The sequence below is a fragment of the Equus quagga genome, chromosome 19, assembly GCF_021613505.1.
Source record: "Equus quagga isolate Etosha38 chromosome 19, UCLA_HA_Equagga_1.0, whole genome shotgun sequence".
Lineage (NCBI taxonomy): Eukaryota > Metazoa > Chordata > Mammalia > Perissodactyla > Equidae > Equus > Equus quagga.
In genome coordinates, this window is record NC_060285.1 from 3,720,966 (window position 1) to 3,744,160 (window position 23,195).

General features: G+C 55.5%; 1 protein-coding gene across 1 annotated transcript in view; it reads left to right on the top strand.

Annotated features, from left to right (window-relative positions):
- CERK (ceramide kinase) overlaps window positions 1–22,395 on the top strand; it is a gene marked incomplete at its 5' end in the record, with an annotated part of 67,770 nt that extends 45,375 nt beyond the window's left edge. The window contains 8 exons of the mRNA XM_046646298.1: window positions 1,476–1,621; window positions 9,120–9,194; window positions 10,091–10,243; window positions 12,617–12,722; window positions 14,244–14,320; window positions 15,432–15,637; window positions 16,487–16,695; window positions 18,825–22,395. Coding sequence (XP_046502254.1) covers window positions 1,476–1,621; window positions 9,120–9,194; window positions 10,091–10,243; window positions 12,617–12,722; window positions 14,244–14,320; window positions 15,432–15,637; window positions 16,487–16,695; window positions 18,825–18,897 — 1,045 coding nt within the window. The remainder of the gene's footprint in view (window positions 1–1,475; window positions 1,622–9,119; window positions 9,195–10,090; window positions 10,244–12,616; window positions 12,723–14,243; window positions 14,321–15,431; window positions 15,638–16,486; window positions 16,696–18,824) is intronic.
- Between the last annotated feature and the right edge of the window lie 800 nt (window positions 22,396–23,195).

Here is a 23,195-nt window from a genome sequence, read left to right on the forward strand (position 1 = left end):
GGGCAGGAGCTGGCTGGACAGTGGCATAGGGCACATGCAGAGGGGATGGCCTCCAGGACGTCTGGGGGAGAATCGACTGGTCCCTGTGACTGGCTTTTGAAGAAGACACACTGGGATTCCTAACCAAGTGGCGGTGGTGTTATTGAGCCATGAGATAAGAAACTCAGGCGGGGTTTTTTTAATTAATTTTTTTTTAAAGATTAGCACCTGAGCTAACACCGATTGCCAGTCTTCTTCTTTGTTTTAATTCTTCTCCCCAGAGCCCCCCATACATAGTTGTAGATTCTAGTTGTGAGTGCCTCTGGTTGTGGCATGTGGGATGCTGCCTCAGCACGGCCTGACGAGCGGTGCCATGTCCGCACCCAGGATACAAACCCATAAAACCCTGGGCCGCTGAAGAGGAGCGCGCGAACTTAACCACTGGGCCATGGGGCCAGCCCCCTGAGGCGGGTTTTGAAGACAACAGTGCAGCTGTGTGGTGGGTCTGCCCTCTGTAGTCTGGCCGGCCTGAAAGTTAAGGGGTAGCTGAGGGCTGGACTTCCAGGGTCTGATCCTGGTCTGCGCCCCACCAGCTGTGTGACACGGGGCCGGCTGCGCTGTCTCTGCACTGGAGCTCCTCGTCATAGGTGACGTTGCACCCTGCCTCAGGGCTGCTGAAGGCTCTAGGAGTCATAACACTGGGGTTCTCAAGTGGGCAACTGTGCCCCCAAGGACATCAGGCGATGTGAAGAGTGACCCCGGAAGAGAGCTTCTGGGAAGCAGGTTTTAGTCACACGGTGGAGTGGCAAGGCGGAGGCTGGAGACCGGCTCCCGGAGCAGCAGCGTGTGTTAACGTGCTGCGTGTAACAGGAACAGGACAAAAGCTCGGACGGGCTGTTGGGACTGGGCGGGAGTGTGTCCCCTGCCAGGGGGCTCCGGTTTCCAGGACGGTGGGGCAGACTCCCTGGGGACGTGGGGGACGGCGGAGGGGAGGAGAGGCCTGTTTTGTTTTTCCATGCTGTCTGTTTATTTCGCAGCCGCTTGGCCTGAAGGGAAGGACCAGGCAGGGGGCCGGGGAGGGGGCGGCATTCTCTGATGAGCAGAACCCAGAGGGACACAGCGGGCCTGGGGCTTGGTCCCAGCCCTGCCTTCACAGCCTCTCAGAGCCTCGGCCTCCTTGCAACAGGAATCAGGAGCCTCTCCTGGCAGGGCCGGGAGGCTGACGGAGTGTAGAAAGACCTGACTGAGGGGACGGGTGAACGAGCACGGGAGCACGTCCCAGGGCTCTGGAGAAGGGTGGGCTGCGGTGGCCACGGGGACGCGAGCTCCAGGAGGGAGGGGTCGCTGGGTCTGCGCTGCCGGTCACCCTCGCTTTCCCCGGGGAGTCGGCCGTCCTGCGGTCAGTGGCACACTGCCTTCCCAGGAGCGCCACGGGGAGCCGCGGAGCGCGGGCGTCGTGGGGCCAAGCCAGGGGCCTAAGGTGCTTGTTCCCACAGGGTCGTCTGTGTCGGCGGGGACGGCATGTTCAGCGAGCTCCTGCACGGCCTGATCGGCAGAGCGCAGAGGAACGCTGGCGTGGACCAGAACCAGCCCCGCGCCACGCTGGTGCCCAGCCCGCTCCGCATCGGCATCATCCCCGCGGGTATGGCGGGCCCTGCCCTCCCCTCCCCTCCGCGGCCGGCTCCGCGCACGTGGCCCCCACGGCCCGGCCCTGCGCACAGGCATCTGGGCTCAGGGCCGCTTACACTGGGCTGTGCCATTCTTGGGTTTTCCTTCAGGTTCATTTTGTGATTTAAACTCTGATTTTATCACCACACAGCTATTGCGTCCTTTTTGGAGAGACGGTTTATGAGCCATTAAAGGACGCCTCCTGCGTGGCTGGAGGAACCCTGGCCTCCCCGGACGCCTGCCTTCCGCGGGGCCGGGAATCCTGCCGCTGCAGCACGGTCTCTGCTCAGAGAGCTGACCATTTGGTGGTGGGGACACGGGTGGGGGCTCGCTAAGTCATCACAGGCCTCCCGCTGCCCCCCCACACCCCCAGCACAGTTGAGCATAAGGGAGCCTAGGGAGCTGGCGGTTTTCTGGAAGAAGTGACTTGTACCTGGACGCACAGGAGCTGGGAGTCGGGACGGCAGGGGCTGGACGCTCTGGGGTCAGCGCCGCGTCAGCCTTGTGGCGGCTGGGCTGTCCAGGAGGTGCCTGGCTCAGCGTCTTCTGCCTCTTTCTAGGCAGCCCCTGGCTGGTTGAACAGTCGCAGCGTTAAGCTGAGTAGCAGGCGAGGCCTGGGCGTTGCTGGCTGAAGGCTTTGCAAGCTGCCCCCTAGGGACGAGGCGCCGTCCCCGCCCTTGTGTCTGGGCCTGGCGGCTGCGCTCCCCACACACTGGCCCGAGGCCAGGCTCTGGGCAAACATCCCACAAAGCGGGTCTGCAATTTCTTTCTCACGGCAGCTCTGTGAAGCTGTAGCCATAATCGTCCCATTTGATGGATGGAGAAGCGAGGCGAGGGGGTGGGGCCACGAGGTCCCCGGAAAGGCAGGGGCCAGGGGAGCTCAGATCTGCCCACCTGCCCACGGTCAGGAAAGCCCTTGTCTGTTTCTAATTGCCTGTAGCATTGTTTGTGTATCAGGTTGGTTGGTTATGTGTCTCACAACTTTTTTCCACATTAGGCTTCCGTCTTTTAACTTTGCAGCTGGTGTGTTCTGGACTACATGAATTTTGTTTTTCTGTATTCGAATCTGTGTTTCCTTTATGCCTTTTATCACGATTTGCGATGGCAGCATGAATACCTTCTCAGCTATTAAAATTTGCCTTCGGAGCTCCCGCAGACCCGCGTCAGGCGGACCCCGCAGTGGGTGCACGGGCAGCGCCCTGCTTCCCCGTGGCTTAGGACGGACTGAGCACGGGCCGCACCCCGGTTGGGTCTCGGAGGCTCAGCAGAGAACAAGATCGGGTAGCCTCTGCCCACCGAAAAGACAGCGGACACACACGGCTGGTGTGAAAGTGTCTCCATGGCGGGCGTGCTGTGGAGAAGGTGCCCTGAAGGGTGGGCTCGGGCCCGTGGCTAGGAGGGGCTGCTTCCCGTAGGGAGTCCAGGGGCCTTTCTGAGAGGTGCCGGTGAGAGGCCAGCCGTGCAGGCACGTGGAACCGTGCCCAGGGGCAGAGGGCGGTGGTGGGAATGGGCCATGCACGCAGGACAGGGGGCCGGTGTGGCTGGGGGTCCTGGAGGTGGGGCTGTAGAGGGGACTGGAGAAGGGCCGGGGCCAGGGGTCATGTCCTGAAGGCCTCGCAGAGATGCAGCAGGAGGACATCTCGGAGGCCGGTCAGCAGGGGAGTGGCGTCTGACTGAGCTTGAAGCCACGTTCTCTTCTAGGAGCAGTTGGGAAGGCTGCCCGAGGCCCAGGGAGGACGCTGGTGGCTTGGACTGTGGGCGTGTGGTCAGCTGTGCCTCGGGCGTAGCTTTGGTGGCGTCAACAGGAATCAAAGGAGGAGTAAGAGTGAGGGAGGCACCAGAGGTGGGCCTGTGATGTTGGCCGTGGCAATCTGGTGGGGTCAAGACGAGGAATGAGGATGGGGGCGAGAGTTCTGATGGAGACGAGCAGGATGTGGCTCCTGGGCAGGCCCTGCAGCGGCGGCTGGAAATAGGTCTGCCGCGCAGGGCGGGCAGTGGGTGGTGAATGGGGTCATGGCGTCTAGATGGGGTCTGACGGCCTCGGGGTGGACGGGACGCCGCAGGACGCAGCGTCCTGAGAGCCCAGACGAGCTGTCCCTGCTTCTGAAGGCCCCGTCCCACTGCTGTGAGTTCCATTCCAACGTTCCCTAAGTTCAAAGTCGCTTTCCAACTCGACGTTAATTTAGAAGTGTTAGCCAGTCTACAGAAAGAAGTCTTCCTTCCTGTGGGCCTTGGTCAGCGGGGTCCTTTCCTTGCGGCGCCTCCTCTTCAACCCACACTCGTGTCACGTGACTGAGGCTTAGGGAGCCTTGGGAAATGATGTGTGCTCGGCACTCGAAGTCGCCCCGAAGCCCGGGGCTTCCTAAGCAGAAGGATGCAGTGGTCGAGCGGCCCCGCTGGGTGTGCTGACGGGATGTGCGACCCCACGACCATCCCTTAAGGGACAGGAGGCACAGTGTGGCCTACCCCAGGTACAGGGTCCCTGTAAACACTGGGGTGGGCTGCAGCCCCACCTCGTCTGAGCCCCGCCGGCAGGTGAAGAGCCTTCTGAGCCGCGTGCAGCCTCTCTCCACAGAAAGATGTGGGCCCGAGGGGTGCCAGCTGCCTGTCCTCCTGTGAAAAGCTGAAGCAATGGCTCTGTGCTTAGGTGTGAAGTGACCTCTGCTGGATCCCGCTGGGTCAAAGTTGGCAAAAAGTTCTCAGTTTTTGAATGTTGCTTCCTTTCATTTCCTTATGGCACAAAATTTGTTTCTTTGATAAAACAGATCCGTAGTGATCCCTCAGGTGGCTTCCTGTCACGTGAGTTAACTGGGTAACATTGACCGCAGCTGCTGGTTATCGGGCACTTCCTGTATGCTGGGCCTCGTGCCAGGTGCCCACCACCTTGTCTGATTCCCAAACAGCCTGCTGTGTGGGGGCTGGCATTCTCAGTCCTAAATCTGCAACCCAGCTCCCAGCATAACTTGCTGACAGGCTCCTGCTGGCAGGTGACAGGGCCACACCTGGACTCTGATCTGGCTCAGTCTCCACCACCTCTCAGGCCTGAGGGCCCTCCCCAGCCCTTTCCTGCATGGACATGTCTCCTTATCGTGACTCTGTGCTGGTGGGAGCGGGTTCTAGAAGGGAAGAGGGGCCCTTGTGACCCCGTGCTGGTGGGAGCGGGTTCCAGAAGGGAGAGGCCCTCGTGACCCTGTGTTGGTGAGAGTGGGTTCTAGAAGGGAAGAGGGGCCCTTGTGACCCCGTGCTGGTGGGAGCAGGTTCCGGAAGGCAGAGGCTCTCGTGACCCTGTGCTGGGGGGAGCGGGTTCTGGAAGGGAGAGGCCCCCTCGGAACCTTTCCTGCCAGCAGCTTCCAGTGTGCACTTGGCCCTGTAGAAGCTCTGCAAAAATAAAGCTGACTTTTAAGGAAGGTGCTCGTGTCCCCTTATCACTTCTCACTATGTCACCTTGGTCAGGAAAGTACGATTTAGATTCAAATGGCTCCAGAGGAGAAGTGGTGACCTGGTTTCTCTGAGGAAATGCTGAGCCGAGCCTGTGTATAGCTGGAGATGCGCTGCAGATCAACTCACCAGTCCGATTCCTTTCCAGAAGCGTGTCGTGCGGCTGCCACACCGTGCCAGCACCTGCGGGAGTCGTCCCAGGCTCCTGAGTGGGGACAAGCCGTCACACATGCTCGCTTCTAAGCACTGCACTTTGAGCAACAGGAAAGTGTACTGGAACTTAAGGCCAGGCTAAGCTCCCCTGGGAAGGGAATTTTCTTGCTTCTGCCTCCTTCTCAGAAAGGCTGTGTCTCGCACAGAAAAAGGCAGAAGGGCGGCAGTTAGCTTGACTGTTGTGGCCAGAGGATAGTGTGTGCCTGCTGCCTGCTCCGTCCTGGGCGGGGACTAAGCTTCCCGGGAGGGTGGCATCCCCGATGGGACCACGAGCCATGGGGCTGGGAGGGAGACACACAGCTGACGCCGTCAAGGGTAAGTGCATGGCCAGGGGCCACTCGGGGTGCCGAGGGCACAGGTGCCTGTCACGAGTCGATGCCAGAACCAAGTCACGATGCCCCCAGGAACCAGATCTTACCTCTCCAGCTGGGGCTTCCTCTGGGTCAAGGTCTTACCACACAGATATTTGAAGAAATAATTGGGAGTTACTTTGTATCCTAGAGGGATGTCACTTTTGTTAAAAGTGACAAAGTTAAACGAGGGAGAATTGGGGTTTTGGGGACGAGTAAGTACCAGGATGTTTGCGTGGACTTGCGGCAGTTGTCTGATGGCTCCAGCTGCCAGCCAGGCGGCCTCTTCAAACCGAAACATCAGGATTCCACGACCTGAAGTCACCCCGGGGCTCTAGCAGTTCATTCCTTCAGTCAGTCATCATGCATTCATTCAACAGATTTCTCAAGCCAGGAGTGAACAGGCAGGGCACACACAGGCCAGGGGGAGAGACAGACGCTAAGTAAGAAATGAAGGGAGCCAGCCCTGATGGCCTAGTGGTTACAATTCTGCGCTCATGCTGCAGTGGCCCGGGTTCATTTTCCGGTTGTAGAACCACACCACCCATTTGTCAGTAGCCATGCTGTGGCAGCAGCTCACGTGGAAGAACTGGAGGGACTGAACAACCAGGATGTACAACCATGCACTGGGGCTTTGGGGAGGAAAAAAAAGGAAGATTGGCAACAGATGTTAGCTCAGGGCGACTCTGTCCCTGCGAAACAACAACAAAAAAGAAATAGAGTGTCGAGCCATGGGGCATGGGGGGCACACTGGTCCAGACAGGGTGCTCAGGGAGGCCGTTAAGGCCTGACACAGACCTGAGGCCCAGGGCGGGGAGGACAGAGCCCTGCATCTGGGCAAGATATTTCAGGCAGGAGGAGTGGCCCGTGCAAAGGCCCCGAGGCAGGAGCAAGCTTGGCTGTGGGTGGTGCTGTCAGAGGTCAGGTGGCGTGAGCCAGGTGAGGCAGAGGCAGAGCGGAGGTGGAGATGCAGGGAGAGAGGCACGGTGGCCTCAGGAAGGGTTCTGAGGAGGGAGTAAGCTGAACTGATTACTTTCTTTAAAAATCTGATTTTTCAGCAAAGTAATCCCTGAAACCTTTTAGAAACTCAGTTTACCTACCATATTCATTGCCCCAAGGACCTGGATGACATGGAGAGTGGACGTGTGTCCCCTGGTCCAGGGGCGGGGCCCCACGAAGTTCTCTGCTTTGCCTCCAGGTTCAGGTGCCCTTTGGCTCTGCGCCATCGTACGCTCTCAGTGGAAGCGTTTGCAGTGACTTCCTGTAGCGTGAAGTCTCCCTCTGGAGACGTGGGCCACGTCCTCCCAGGGCCCTGGAGCCCGAGGCGCGGCCCAGGCCCCAGCGTCTGACCAGAAAGACCCTGCCTGCTGCCCATCCCGCCCCTCCTCCTTCCGTGAGATGCCCCTCAGGCAGCTGCTGAATGACGGGCTGCTGTCCTTGAGGTCGGTCACCAGCCCGTCTTTGCAGTGGTTGTGAAGGGAGCATGTGGCACCATCAGGCCCTGCATTTTCCCGGAGATCAGGCTGAATTTCTACTGACTGCAGATGTTGATCACACAGGTCACCTCTGAGGAAACGCAGGCAGGTTGGGTGTCTGGTCAGCTTTGTCCTAAAGGATGGTTTGTGAAGAAAGTGAACAGTGCACTAGACACAGGAGGGGAGCCAGCGGGCTCTGTGGCAATTCTGGAAAGTCCTAGGGACGTGAAGGACTCTACCCCCGGTTCAAATAATTCAGTGGCTCTTTTGGAGTTTGTTCTCTCAGAAATGTTTATCCTTGTTTTTCGGCTACCCTTATAAAGATGAAGGGTGTGGGAGAGAGTCCAAAACACAGAGTTTTTCTTAGATACTGTTAATGACGTTTTAAGAATTAGTCACTCCTATGATCTTAAATGTTCATTTAAAAATTTTTTACTTTTTGGCTCATTTTTGGAGTGAGATGTCACTCAAATCTTTAGGTTAAGATTAACAGAAAAGAAAAATATATGTATGAACATAGACATTTGTGTGTTTGTATGTTACCAACCAGCAGAGGTCGCACGTCAGCTTAGATAGTGATCAAGAGCCATCCTTGCCCTCTGACCTCAAAGTGTGCGGACGCTGTTCCTCCAGTAGACGGAGGGGGTCTCGCAGGCTCACCCGGCTGTTGGGAACCGTGAACTTTCAGGTTCAACGGACGACACTTATGCCGACAGACTTGTGGACTGCTCTGGGGCCTGAGGGCGAGCATCTGGGCCCTGCAGGGGCGCGGCTTCTGGGCCTGCTAACTCTGTGGTTACCCTCCCATGGATCTTGGTCTGTGTGGGGCGTGTCTGGGCGATACTGTGCGATTTTAGATGCTGTCACCAGGTGATCCTCGGGAATTGTAGACTAGGGTTTTTCAATGATCGAGCAGATCTGTTAAGATTCAGATTGCTCAGCCCCATCCCGGCCCTACTGAGTGAGAATCTCGGGGGGCGGTGTTCAGGGGTCTTTTTGTAAACAAGCACCTGGGGAGATTCTCCGCCCACTCGGGCTGAGAACAGTGCCTGGATTGTACCCCAGTTGGGACCAGGACAGACCAGCGAGGACCAGTAGCAGCATCATTGCCACACCCAGGGATCCAGTGCTGGCTGGTACTCTGAGGTCACCCCGTCTACAGCCAAGCCGGCCAGCGGGAGGAGGTTGACCCCTGGCTGCCATCAGGCATGTGCTCGCCATGTTCAGCAGGGTGCAGAGCTGGACCACCTGGCCCCTCACGCCTGGGCTGGTGGCTGCCACGTCCCCGTGCCCCAGGGAAGGGCCAGGGCTCTGGTCCTCTGACCGCACACACGGAGAAGCTAAAGTGCGTTTCTGTGACACATGGAGCTGCTTCTGTCCTGGCGGCATGTCCCCGTCCCACTGGTGATGTCTCGAGCAGATTCCCTTTCCCGCCGTCTTTGCGGCAGCTGCAGGGGACACGCCCTGCAGAGCGCTGAGCCACCACCGCAGGCACTTCTCAGGGGGCTCTGCTGCCCAAGATGGGGCTCAAGAGCTTGCTGATACCATTGCAAGGTTTCTCTCAATTTTTTTTTGAGGAAGATTGGCTCTGAGCTAACATCCGCTGCCAATCCTCCTCCTTTTGCTGAGGAAGACTGGCCCTGAGCTAACATCCGTGCCCATCTTCCTCTACTTTATATGGGGGACGCCTGCCACAGCATGGCCTGATAAGCGGTGAATAGGTCTGCGCCCGGGATCTGAACCGGTGAACCCCAGGCTGCCAAAGCAGAACACATGAACTTAACCGCTGCGCCACCAGGCTGGCCTCTGATGTCAATATTTTTGATGAATCAATCTAAATATTTCCAATTTTCACTTTGTAGGTAAATTGCATTTTTTCCTTATTTACTCCAAGGCTGTGGGAGAAAAGCAAGAACAGACCACTTGCTCAGCGGGAAGCCCGCTACGACTCTGAGTTCTTATAATAACATTAAGAACCTTCTTTCTCCCTTTTCAGGGTCAACAGATTGTGTGTGTTATTCAACGGTCGGCATAAACGATGTGGAGACATCGACCTTGCACATCATCCTGGGTAGGTCCCTTTCTCGGCGGCCGTGGCCAGAGGAGGCTCTGTGCACAGCGGTCGGTGTGTTAACCTTGCGGGAACTCATGGTGGCCCGGAGCTCACTGTCCTCACACCCTCGACCCCACTGCCAGCAGGGGTCCGTGTCTGCCGCCTCCTGTCCCGCCCCATCTTCCCACGGCCATCAGAGGGATCCTTCAAAAACGTGACCCTCTGCTCTGAACCCCCCACCCAGAGGCGGCGTCCCCGTGCGCTGGCCGGGCTGCCCCTCTGTCCCAGACACGTCCCTTGCTCTGCTCTCTGCTGTCGTCTCTGTCAGGGCTCCGCCCCGTCACCCTGTCAGGACAGCCTCCCCAGGCCAGAGTCCACGGCTGCCCACAGTGCTCCTTGTGCGTCCTGGCCGCTGTCTGTCCCTGCTCCTCTGGAATGCGCGTCCCGGGGCAGGAAGCCTGCTCCTTGTCTCGGGGTCGGAAAGGCAGGAGCGGCTGTGGACGCTGCTCCCCTCTGTCCGGGCGCCTGTGCGACCGACAGACACGGGCTCCCTCTCCCGCGTCGTCCCTGCTGACGGTGCGACTCGTGTCGTGCCCAAAGTCACAGAAATGTTATGATTTTGTATTTTAAAACGCCACGCACCTTTCCTTCATTGTCAAGTCCACGTTCCTTTCGATGAGTGACCTTAACAGCTTTGTGGGTACACTCCTGTTCTGTCCCTACAGAACAGCTTTCCAAGCCCGTGTTGCAAATCTGAGTCAAATTGTGTCATTAGAATCAAGAACAGGAGACCCAGTGCCCCAGGAGAGCCGACCCCTGCCCGCCTCCTGCATGGTTCACGTTGTCATTGAGCGACCCTGGCCGGCTGGGGGCGGGGGCGAAGGGCAGGGTTCCACGGGCGCCTCTCTCGGCAGGGGACTCGCTGCCCCTGGACGTGTCCTCCGTGCACCACAACAGCACTCTGCTGCGCTACTTCGTGTCCCTGCTGGGCTACGGCTTCTACGGGGACATCATCAAGGACAGCGAGAAGAAGCGCTGGATGGGCCTCGCCAGGTACAACTTCTCAGGTAACTCGAGACAGTGCTCGGTGAGCCGTGTGTTTGCACACGCGTCCTCCGGTTTAAGCTGCACGGCGCCCGTGAGGGTGGAGACGCGTCCCTCGCGTCCCTCGCGTCCCTGTCGCTACCAAGTGGTGTGAGTCCACTAGGTTCCCGGGACGCCCCAAGGACACCGGGGTCCCTGTCAGGCCGGGCTGCTCTGACCCGTCACAGAGCCGGAACTCAGAGCAAACGGAAGCCGGGTCCAGATCCCACCAAGTGACAGTCCGCACGTTCAGCTAGTGGGCGACATCACCTGAATTTTCAGCTTTTAAGTGCCAAAAAGGAGTTTGAAAGGATGTAGAAGTTAAAGTTTGGCACTCTTGTCGCTCAGATGAATTCCTTGGCCATATTTAATGAATGTCATTTATCCGGTCACTGCCCTTTAGAGTTTGCTTTTGGGTAAATCTGTATTAAATTTAATTGAAAAATGTCAAATACTAAAATCTAAACCCTTTTCTTGAGAGAGAAAGGAATAGAAACTGGGTGAGCTCTATGCATTAAAAAAGATCTAATTAAATTAAAACTACATTCTGGCTTTAAGATTAAAACGTAAAACGTGGCAAAGTCATATATTTATTAAAACCTTAACTTAGAAAAGAAATAACAAGGAAATCAGGAAAGCCACAGGCATTTCAGTGACCTCCTGGTGCCGTTTCCCAATGACGTGTTGTCGAGCCTGCAGCTCCTCTCGCCAAGTCACCGCATCGCGGTCCCAGGGCCACTGCACGCCCCGTCCCCACCGCAGCACATGGCCTGTGGCCAGTCACCCCCCCGGACGAGAGCTCTGAGGCAGCGCTGTTTCTCGTCTTTGCATCCCCGTCCCCAGCCGGTGGCTGCCTCATGGTGAGGCGAGGTGGTGGGATCTGGGTTTCGTGGATGAGGAAACGCCTGGAGGCAGGAGGCGCTGTGGAGGCAGAGTGGAGAGAGATGTGAAGGAGACGTGGCCCTTTAGGGGCAAGCAGGACACGCACGTGGGCCCATCCAGGGACAGACAGGGACGGGGACACTGGAACCCAGGAGAGGCCGCCCTGGAGGTGGAGGCTGGGAGAGGGGACACCCAGTGGGAGTCTGGCTGTGCACCATCACTTCAGTGAGGAAGCGAGCTGGCAGGTGGTCCCCCTGGGGGAGGGAGCAGAGGAGAGGCCAGAGCCACCCACGGGGGAGGAGGGGCTGGAGCAGGGTGGACGCCAGGGGGCAACTGGGGAGCTGTTTCGCCACAGGGCAGATCATTACTAAGCGTATCCTGGTGCCAGCCACATGCCAGGCTCCCGCAGGGCAGGACGGGCAGGGCCAGGTCTGTGGGTATGAGGACGGGCAGTGCCAACCTGCTGAGACTGTGGGAGCGTGACCCCTGGGCAGGTGGCGTCCACCACTGGGCCGTGCACACTGGGCTGAAAGCTCGTCACCCTGCGGTGATGACACATAACAGGTGGGGCCTGGCCACCATGTTGGGGGAGGGAGGCCTCAGCGTCGGGGGTACAGGGGCTTACCGTAACACTACAAGTGACTGTGGCCAGCACCAGCCCAGCATCTGACACCAGGATTGGTGTCACTGTTAGACTCACAGGACACTACATGGTCCCCGCTGTGGCCCAGGGCCCCTCAGGCCCCACTCCGCCATGTCCTGCTGGGTGGGCTTCTCCAGACAGCTAGTCAGATTTATGCCAGGCACATTGGGGCAGGGGCAAGGAAGTGGCTTTGTCTCTAGCTGTGGCAAGTAAGGGACACAGCAGCACAGCGAGAGCACACCACAGTTTGCCAGAGCGGCTGGCATGGTCTCGTGGTGGCACTGCTGCCCTGGCCTCTGTCTGGAGTTCTTCCAGGAGGGCAAAGTTGCGGGGGATGCGGGGGCTTCACCGACAGTCTTGCCGGAGCAGAGAGATGGCCCTGGTGGGTCAGCCCTGAGGTGCACCTCCTTCAAAGTCCTGCAGGTGTCAGGGGCTTCAAGGCATCTGTCCCGCATTGACCCACGGGCAGAATCACGTCAGAACATGCAGACCATGTGCGTGAGGCCATGAGGGGTCACTGGTGGCAGAGACGTCCACTTTGCCAGCGTGGAAAGCAGCCTGGTGACCAGGCGCCCATATGGCCAGATCCCTTCCTGCTCTGATCACGTGGGGTCTCAGAGGCGCTGGCTGGGGGGCAGGGACCCTGCGGCTCCCCTCAGTGGCACCAGGAATGTGGCTCGTGTGGGCCCGTGCCTGCGTCTTCTGCAGATGCTCGGGGTCTCGAGGCGTCCTAGGGATCTGCTCTCGCAGAGGCTTCGGAGGCTGGTAAGCACGTGTCGTAACCACGACGTGATGCTGGCGGTGCTTTCTCTCCACGGCGCTCTGTCCTCAGGGCTGAAGACCTTCCTGTCGCATCACTGCTACGAAGGAACGGTGTCCTTCCTCCCGGCCCAGCACACGGTGGGATCTCCACGGGACGTGAAGCCATGCCGGGCAGGGTAAGCGTCCCCTCCCTCGTTTGTGTCTGTGGTGATCACGTGATGTGAGCAGGGCTGTCTACGTTTGGCTCCTGTTGTGAAGGTGGATGCACAAATGCAGATCGGGGACACTGGATACATGCTGCCTGGCGGGGACGGAGGTTAGGTAGGGCTTCCGGGGTCACATACACCCTGGGGAGAGGGTGTCTTGCCACACCCTTGCTGTGACAGGCCCCTGTGCCGCAGATGGGACCCGAGGGGAGGCCTTGTGTTGGGCCGAGTCCCCATCGTCCGCTCAAGGGAGGGCTCTCATCACATGGTCTGCTCCCGCGAGGGGCTCCCCTGCCCCCTTTTGGGGGTCTGCTGGGTGAAAACGCATGCAAGCAACGATGAGAGACAGCCATCACACTGACAGCTGTGTGCCGGCCCCCGCGGGGGCCACAGGCCGAGCTAGCCTGCACGGACATGTGTTTTCAGCAGGAGAGGTGCATGGAGCCTCCCATCTGCACTTCCGTTTTTGCTCACGCTCCAAGGTAGGCACCACCCAGCAGTTACGAAGGGGGAGCCAGTCCCCCGTCCCCTGCGGGGAGGGCACGGACAGCCAGCAGGCGCCAAGAGGAGGAGCCGACCCCCAGGAGAGGCGAGGTTGAGAGTCAGCGACAGCTGAGAGGGCTGGCGGCCTCCCCCTGGAGTCCGGGCGCTAGTCTGGCATCACTGTCCCTGTGACTGTGGATGCGCGATGACAAGCGGCAGCTCCTTCCTGCCTGACGCCCCCCGTTCCTCCCGTAGCACGTGACCAGATTAAAGCAGAACCTGAAAAAGTCTTAAAATTGGGTAGGCTGCGGCCCGATAGTGACAGCGGAGCATGGGTCCACCATCTTGTCCCTGCTTTTCCTTCCCGGTCCCTTCCTCCTTAAGGGGAAGAGTTTGAGGCCATAAAATCAGATAGCTGGAGGCAGACGGCATTTTATTCATTGCATCGCTGACTCGATGTGGATGAGCCCATCTCACCAGCGTGAACACTCGGCCTGTTCAACAGCGTGAGTCCAGAGCTGCCCACGATGCGAATTCCTTCTAGACTAACGGCTAAGTTCTGAGTGAACTGTTCTGAGTTATTTACTTGCCTGTTATTGGCTGGCACAGAGAACCAGCGTAGTATCTGTTACCTGAAAGGGAAGGAAGTCTGAGCCCAGGAACCCCGGGGGAGTCGTCCCTTCCTTGCTGTGTGTGGGCCAGGGCTGCGCCCGCACCCGGGCCAAGCAGGGCCGGCTCTCAGCGCGCCGTCACAACGGCCTCAGAGGGCGCTTTGTACTTAGTATGTTTCCAAATTTTAGAGGACATGTTGACGTGTAAGTTTTAAAAGTATATCTAATTTTGAGAATTCAAATTAATATGCAAGAGAAAAATTTTTAGTTAAGCCTTTGAAATGGAACTTTCTGTTGTATGATAAGAACTGAAATACTTCTATAAATATGTGCTGAGCATGTGCCTTTCATTGTAAAATGTCCACATTAAAGGAAGCCGGGGCCGTTCTGTCCTCAGGTGCTCCGTCTGCAGGCAGAGCAAGCAGCAGCTGGAGGAGGAGCAGAAGCGGTCCTTGTACGGTCTGGAGAACACTGGTAAGGTCTCAGAGACGCTCCCCACCGAGATGTGTGAGGTTCCAGTTCTGGAATCGGGCAGCAGGCACCCGTCCCCAGCCGTCTTTCCGGCTCTGTGCTGCCCTGCGCGTGCTTGCGTCTTCTCTTTAGCTCCAGGCACCAAGTGGTTGCCGTGGGCCAGGCTCTGGGGAAGAGTAGATTGCGTAGAAGCGCCCATGTGTGCCGTCTTCTCTGGACAGCCGCCTGGTGCCAGCCAGGCTCCTCTCCTCTAGAATGCTCTAGAATGGGGGTCGGCACGTGTTTCTGTTAAGGGTTTATAGTAAAGCCTTCAGGCTTTGCCAGCCACTCGGAAAGGCATGGGCCCATCTGTGTTCCCAAAACTTTATTTATGGGCACTGAAATTTGAGTTTCAGGTAATTTTTTTCTTTTTCTTTTTAGCAACAGTTTGTTCTTTTTTATTTCTGTATGGTTCTCAATTGTCTGAATAGATCAAAATTGATTTTTCATGCTAGTGCTGATGGAGATTTAGGTTGTTTTCAGTTTTGGGCGATTTCAGATAGAGGTTCTGTAGATGTTCTTGTCTGTCTCTCTCTCTTTTTTTTTCTTGAGGAAGATTTCATCCTGAGCTAATGTCTGTACCCATGTTCCTCTATTTTGTATGTGGGACCCCGCCACAGCATGGCTTGATGAGCGATATGTAGGTCTGCACCCGGGATCTGAACCCACAGAGGAGTGTGTGATTAACCACTAGGCCATAGGGCCAGCCAGCCCAGATAATTTTCATATGTCACAAAATATTATTTTTCTTTTGATTTATTTCAACCGTTTAAAAATGTGAAAATCATTCTTAGTTGACAGGCCACATAAAATCAGATGGCCAGATCTGGTGAGTTCTGTTCTAAGTTGTTGTCCAAAAGTCCCGAGGTGAGGACCAGGGAGGTGGCTCTGCCTTTTGGGAGGTGACCCTCTCGGCAGAGCAGTCAGCGCGATTTTCTTTGTGTGAGTGATAGGGAGTCGAGAGCACGGAGAATTCGGAGGGACAGTCCGGCCCCTTGTCATCTCAGGACGCCCCGCCTGCCTGTCCGCGCCCCTATATTTAGTGTCACGTCCACAATGCTTCTTTCTGCTTCAGAGGAGGTGGAGGAGTGGAAGGTCATCTGCGGGAAGTTCCTGGCCATCAACAATGCGAACATGTCCTGCGCTTGTCACCGGAGCCACAGAGGCCTCTCCCCTGCTGCCCACTTGGGAGACGGGGCTTCCGACCTCATCCTCATCCGGAAATGCTCCAGGTTCAACTTTCTGAGGTTTCTCGTCAGGCACACCAACCATCACGACCAGGTGGGTGGAACGCCCTTCCGCAGGGTGTGTGTCAGCGAGCGGGTCCTGTCCAGGCTATGGATTGTAGGATTCCGTTACTGAAGCCAACGGAAAGAAGGACAGGCGTTTCTCTTTGCCTTTCACCCATTTTAAGCTTAGTCACAGTTACTCCTTGTAGAAGCTCATTTAAAAATATAAAATCTTTGAGCACAGAAACTAGGAGGCGTGAGTGTTTTCATATATCCTCCTGTCGTTTCTCTTCATGTTTAAAGACAGGACAAAGAGACCCGGTGAGATGTTATGTTGCCTTCGAAGGTCGCTTACAATAAAATGTTCAGTCTCCAAGAAAGGGGCTCCAGTCAGACCCTTCCAGCAGTCCTTTGTGTCGTCCTGGCTTCCTCATGGTTAACGTAAGGGGAGACCCGGAATCTAACGATATCGAGAGAACTGGAACTGTGGTCAGTCTCTGACTTCAGTCAGTTGTTCTTTTTCAAGTTAAATTGGATTTAAGATCTGGTCCAGTAGTGTCTTATGCAGCTCTTTAAATAGTGCTCGTTAGAAAGGTAATAAAGAACTCCACAGGTCGCTGTCAGGGGCTCCCGGACGTCTCGGGTCCTCGGCGCGGATGCGAGGGGGTTTCCAGGTGCGGAGCGTGGGAGAGTGCCTGGGAAGGCAGGTGTCCGGTTTCTCTCCTCTGCTTGTGCTCAGTGAGCTGGGAAGAGCAGCTCCAGGCACTGCCCCGCGGCCACGTCCTCGAGGACTCCGAGGGTGCCGGGGGGAGAGGACTTGCTGACCCGCGCCGCAGACAGACGGGCTGTCCCCTCCCCACACTCGTAGAGCATGATTGCCCCTTTCCCCGTCTCTTGGCAGTTTGACTTCACTTTTGTTGAAGTTTATCGAGTCAAGAAATTCCAGTTTACGTCAAGGCACGTGGAGGACGAGGACCGCAACTTCAAGGAGAGGGGCAAGAAGCGGTTCGGGCAGATCTGCAGCGACCACCCGCTGTGCTGTTGCACCGTGTCCAACAGTTCCTGGAACTGTGACGGGGAGATTCTGAACAGTCCTGCCATCGAGGTCAGGTGAGCGAGGGGCCCTCTGGTCATAGCATCCTAGAGTGTGCCTCAGCGGACAGGTGCCACCAGGTGCTCCCAGGGGCTCTGAGCATCTTACAACTTATACCCTAAACTGTCAGCATGTGTTGCAAATGCCCAATGAGATGCCATCATCATAATTTTGGAGAGATGCAAGGGTGTTGATAATTTCCACAGGTTTTAGAAGCCCCTCGATTTTATTATTTTTCTCTTCCATGCCTTGCACCCCTAGCACTGGCATGGGTCTTTTGCCCTGGCATTCTCTCTCTCTTTTCCTAACTAACTGAACAAACAAACCTGCCTTCATGGGTGCTTTCTAAGTCCTGGGGTCACTGAATCCACCAGGAGGCGTTCCGGCCTCAGGAGCCCAGCCCACTGCCCAGGCCTTCGGCCTCGGTGCTGGTGCCCAGTGCAGGACGGCGCCGCCCGCCCCTCCAGCTGGTGGACTATGAGAAGTGGGTCCCCCCCATACCTGTTGGGGCCCATTGTATTTTGGATTAGAAGTCTGTAATCTAATTAAATGTGACATAACCAGATGAAATATGAGTGCAAAAAACGTTTTTTTCCCCATGGAAAGACACAGTAAAAGAAGTTCTTTTTTAAAAAGGTATTAAATGAAGTGTGGGTGCAAAAATTATATGAGATTAGGGGAGAACTGTAAAGTTCTGGAAGGATCTGTACTGTTTGCGAATGTCATTAAGATCTTGGTCTGCTTTAAGGAAACCAAACTGACACTCACTGATGATAAGAGTGTGGAGGACGTGAGAGGCCCCCAGTCCCGCTGCGTGGAAAGATGGGTGACAGGTGCTCCCTTCGGTGTTTCAAGTCACAGCGCTTAAGATAACGTGAATGTCACTGTTTATAATTCTCCACTGTAAGTGACTTCTCCACCAACCGGCTCTGCCATCAGCATCTGAACAGAGCTGGGGAGAGGGCAGTCCTCAGACCTCCGAGTCCCACGTCCACATGCGCCTGCGCTTGCGGCCAGGATGTGGTCAGTGTGGCAGCGACTGCCCAGCTCACGTCCACAGATGTCACAGGAAGACCCGTCGAGCCGGTCTCACACACAGGGATTTCGCTTCTGTAGACTCATTGTGCAAGTTAAGGAAATGGAATTTTTTTGAAGAAGAAGATTAGCCCTGAGCTAAGATCCGCTGCCAATCCTCCTCTTTTTGCTGAGGAAAGTTAACTCTGAGCTAACATCCGTGCCCACCCTGCTCTATTTTATACATGGGACGCCTGCCACAGCATGGCTTGACAAGCGATACGTAGGTCTGCACCCGGGATCCGAACTGGTGAACCCCGGGCTGCTGAAGTGGAGCGTGAACTTAACCGCTGCGCCACTGGGCCGGCCCCAGAAATGGAATTGTTTTTAATGCTGACTTAGGAATTTACTAAAGAAATAGGATACACTGAAAATTAGGAAAGGGCGTTCTTTTGTGAAATATATCCTACGTATCTTCATAAACGTTACCATGCCTTGAACAGCAAGTCACTTAATTCTGGGGGTTTTGTTACTAAACATCTCTGAGGGGCTGTGGGGTCATCCATAAATTGAGTAGGTGGCAATGCCAGGGCCCCCAGCGCCCACGCTGACCAGGGAGCTTCTCTGATTTACGTCCTGGGGCTTGTTGTGGACGGCGGGGACCTCCAGGGGGCCTCGGCCTGCTCCTCAGACCCGCGGGCCCTGGCTGGGGTGGGGCCCCCTTGTCTCCCATGACTGGACATATCCCGCACACCTTCTATGCACGGGGTTCCCTGCATGGAGTCCTCCCGGTGGCCCTGTGAGCTCGATGCTGATGGGGAGCCCGAGGTGGGGGAGTGGAGACCTGTGGCCCTGTCACCCTGCCAACAAGTAGGGTGCTGGAGTTGGAACCGGGTGTGCTGATTCCCAGATTTCCGCTTGGCTGTCAGCTGCCCTTTACAAAGTAGGTCTCAGGACGGTGAGTAAATCGCTCTGCGCCCCTGACCTGCCATTGCAGGGCTGGCTGTCCCCGAAGGCAGCCACACCGAGACCCACTGTCGTGGTGAAGGAGGCCTCACCTCCGCCCTTGCCCAGCTGTGGGGCCGAGAGTCAGGGGACACACGGGTTTAAACGTGCCCCTTTGTCTCTGCAGGGTCCACTGCCAGCTGGTTCGGCTGTTTGCACGAGGAATTGAAGAGAATCCTCAGCCAGAACCACACAGCTGAGACCCGTGGTGCATCGCCCGCCTTCCTGCCGCGTCTGGGAAGTGTGACGATTATTTAAGAAGATTACTGCAGACCAATTATGTCGATATACACATTTAAATTCAGAATTTTACTTTTGATAGTTCAATCTTGATTTTAGAAAAAATACCTTTTGTCAACAATTTTGTGGACATATTTGGCATTTTCTGTTCTATGTGAATCTTTGGGTTACGTTTCCTAGAACTTATTCTCAGCAAATGGCACTCGTTGATTGGGCCGCTGGCGTCTTCGAGTGTGACAGTGCTGACAGCGCAGATTACAGCTGCCCGTAGTGGCCTCATGCAGTGATTCCAGAGGCAACACGAGTGCTCTCCATCGAGGTCATGCCCTCTGGACGTGAGGGACCTACTGGTTTCTCTGATCTGCTCTGCAAGACATTCCGTGGTAGTTCCTGAGCCAGTTTTGGAAAGTGCTGGTTCTCTCTGCCTTCCTTTTCCCTGCGTCTGACTGATGGTTAGGACGTGATCACGGGCTCCCGTCTGTCCTGCTTCAAGCAACACTTCCGGAGTGGACCATTCAGTGAGAACTAATTACTAAAAGAAACAACACTATACCTTTGAAAGCTCACTTCTTGCTTTCATCGTAGCAGCATTTCTAAGACAATCCAGCCAGGAGCGAGGACGGGCCCCGCGCTCTGGGAACAGGCAGCTGGCAGCGCCCGGCCGGTGTCTTACTGTTTTGAATTGAGAATACCGATGCTTTCCATCGACACCCAGGGGACAGCAGGGCTGGGTGCCAGGTGGGAGCGAAGGAGACGGGCTTGCGTTGAATTCAAGCCAGTGCGGCCCCAGGGACAGGGTGCGCCCAGGACCCAGGGTTGCTCTCGTGGTCCTGAGGCTGCACACATGGTCCAGATGTGTTCTTTTCTTGTCTTCACCCTTATTTCTAAATATTTATTGACCATTTTGTCCTTTTCAGCCAGAACAGTAGAAACGTCGTCTCCAGCTGTGTTCGGTTTGCTTGCTGCTACAGCCGCAGCGCCGGGGATCCCTGGGTGCGTGCCCGTCCCAGATGCCCCCGTCTGTGTCCCCAACCTGTGCTGCGGCCTCATGTTCTTCGCGTCCGCGCGTAGGCACAGGGAAGCTGTGTCTAGAGTAGCTTTATCTGAAGTACGAGAAGACGAGCTCACGTTACGAGACGACTCATGCTTTCGTCTGTGCTTTTGGAGTGGATTTCACTGCACGTGAGTTCAAGTAGTCACTGTGGCACTCCACGGCCATCATGTGTTTTCAGAATGCACCTGCAGCGACTTATATTTGAAGTATGTGTCCAACTTCCCATTTCATCATTCAGTGCCACCCAGGTGAGGCACAAGGGCAGCTTTAACAGTGGTCTTTTAAATAGATCACGTTATTATGGTAATTGGGCGAGGCGAATGGTTTACTAATCGGTGGGTGGATGGAAAGTCTGGCCATAAAGAAGGAAATGCACGCTGGCCATGTCTGCTCTTAGTATTTGCTCCTGGTTGGGAAGGGACCAAAGACGCGCAAGTGGCCACTCTGCACAGGGCAGGCGCCACGCCCTCGGGGCTGGGGGCTCCCCGAGGCACCCCAGAGGGTCTCCCCGCAGGACTCCCTGCGGCCCCGATGCCGTTCTGCGGAGCTGAGCTACTGCACAAGGTTTCCTCAAAAGATCCTTCAGTCTTTGTCGCCCCTGGTGAGTGTCTCCAGCACACTGGTCTGCCCTAGAATCCACTGCCAATTTTAGAAAAACAGTGCAGGCCAGAGTAAGCGTTTTACTTTCAAGGAGAAACCCAGCCACGCCACGTGGTTCCCGGGCGGCTCTGAGGATATTTACCGACCACATGCTGGCATTCAACATTGCAAACCCTGGGCCTGTTCTTGGGGGAGCGTGTGCCTGTCTGAACTCCCCGAGGGCTCCTTGAAGATCTGCACACAGGACAGAAGCCCCTTCCAGACATCCCCACTCCAGAAGTTCTGATCTCCACCAAGACTCCAGATGGAGCAGCCGTGACACCTGAACCTCAGGGTTTAAGAAACACATCAGAACTGACGGCTAGGTAGTGACAACTTAGCATCCTCTAGAAGGGTTAGTCTGTTCTAACTTCCATGTGGCTCAGGGGTGCAACAGAAGGAGGCAGCAGTCATGTTTGACCCTGCTCCTGCGTCTTGTACTCGCAGCGGGAGGAGGACGCCGCGGGCCACTCCCGCCGCTGTGGGCAGGGTGACGCGCCCCTCCCGAGCCTCATGGGACTGGGAAATAGGCTGGAAAAGGTGGCTTAATTCCCGCTCTAGTCTTGCTGGTTTCAAGATTAGAAGATGGTATATTGGCTCTGATATGTTTGAGAAGATAAAAATAAAGTTACTTTGGGCAGAATTTGGCTTTTTTTCTCTTACAAATTCCTATTATTTTCAAAGCAGAGTATTTCCTGAGAAAACACATACACATACGTACAATAAAAAAACAAAAATGAAATGGACCGTAGCATTACCTCCCACCCATGCCAAGAAACTCAGCTCCGCCCCAAGGCGCCCTGTGCGCCCCGCGGGCTGACCCTCCCCCGCCTCCTCCACAGAGGTAAGCACGGGTCTCACCTCCGTGTGGGAGCGGATCCGAATGTGCTACCCCAAAGATGCCCCTTTGACATAAGGATTGTTTGGAGCTGAAGACAATTAAGCAGCAGCAAACACAGCAAGAGCTCCCTGCCCTCCCGCATCTGCCGGAGAGCAGGACGGGAATTTCCCTCTGAAGGTGCCCTCTCATCTCCCGTACCACGAGGAGCCGCGTGATCACCGGGGACAGAACGTCAGCACGGGGATGCGGCTGCACAAACCACCCTTCTCTCAGCTCCCCCAGATAAGATCCCCCCATGAATTAGTGTTACCCTAGGAGCCCAATCCCCTTTCCCTTTGTCTTTTCACTTCTCAACAAATTAATTGCCCTTTATTAAAATGGTATATAAGCCCCGGGTCTCACCACCTCTTTGGGTCTCCACCTCTTTTCTACAATACCTCCATGCACATAAAATAAAATATTAGCATTAAATAAAAACTGTGTGCCATTTCTCCTCTTAATTTGCCTTTTGTTAGTTTAATTTGCAGGCCCCAGCTACTGAACCAAAGAGGGTAGAAGAAAGGTTTTTTTCTTCCCCTACACACGTTCACATTCTGAGACAGTCTACTGTCGAGTTTTGCAGGTTTTGCTCTTTATATAATAGGAACCACACTGTGCTGTTTTCTGTAACTTCTTTCATTCTGCATGTTTTGAGAAGACATTTTCATCATGAAACTGAATTTTCTGATGAATATTGCATATATTTCCATTTGTATAAGTCCTCATTCATGTCTTTCAATAGTTTTATAATTTTTCCTTAATCTTTCTCAATTTTGTTTAGATTTATTAAAACTTCCTATTTTGAAGCTTTTTTTTGTTTTTATTAGAAATGCAGTTGTTTTTATGTATCAGATTGTGTCCAGAAAACTTGCTTATTAAAATAATTTATCTGTAGATTTGGGAGGTTTTCTATAATGATCACATCGTCTACAAATAATATTTGAGCATCTTCCTTTACAATCTTAATAACTTGGTTCTCTCCGTTTCTGCACCAGCTATGACTTCCAGTATAGACTGGAATAGAAATGACAGTCCCGGGGGCTGGCCCCGTGGCCGAGTGGTTAAGTTCGCGCGCTCCGCTGCAGGCGGCCCAGTGTTTCGTCGGTTCGAATCCTGGGCGCGGACATGGCACTGCTCGTCAGACCACGCTGAGGCAGCGTCCCACATGCCGCAACTAGAAGGACCCACAACGAAGAATACACAACTATGTACCGGGGGGCTTTGGGGAGAAAAAGGAAAAAATAAAATCTTAAAAAAAAAAAAAAAAAAAGAAATGACAGTCCCGGCTCCAGCCCCCCACCCTGCCGCCCCCTGGGGTCCTGGGCCTGCAGGATGCTAACCTCTGACAGGGGAGGCGCCAGGGCCCTAGAGGAGGAAGTGGCTGGGCTTCCTGGTTCCGTGTGTTTGGGGGCAGATGTCAGCGTGCTGGGTGGGGTCTTCCAGATCCTTCCACAGGCAGTGGCTGCTCCCTGGGACTCCTGTGTTCTTCAGGGTCATCTTACCCCTTAGCAGCCAGCCCCTGTGATGGCGGACAGATAACTTTGGGGTCAGCTTTGCCTGTGGGTACTGGGGGTGCACAGAATCAATCGGGACCCTTGGTTCGTAACATAACCCCCCTTTTGGTCCCAACTTCTTATCTGTTTTATTTACTCATACATTCATAAAATTCATTCACTAAATGTGAT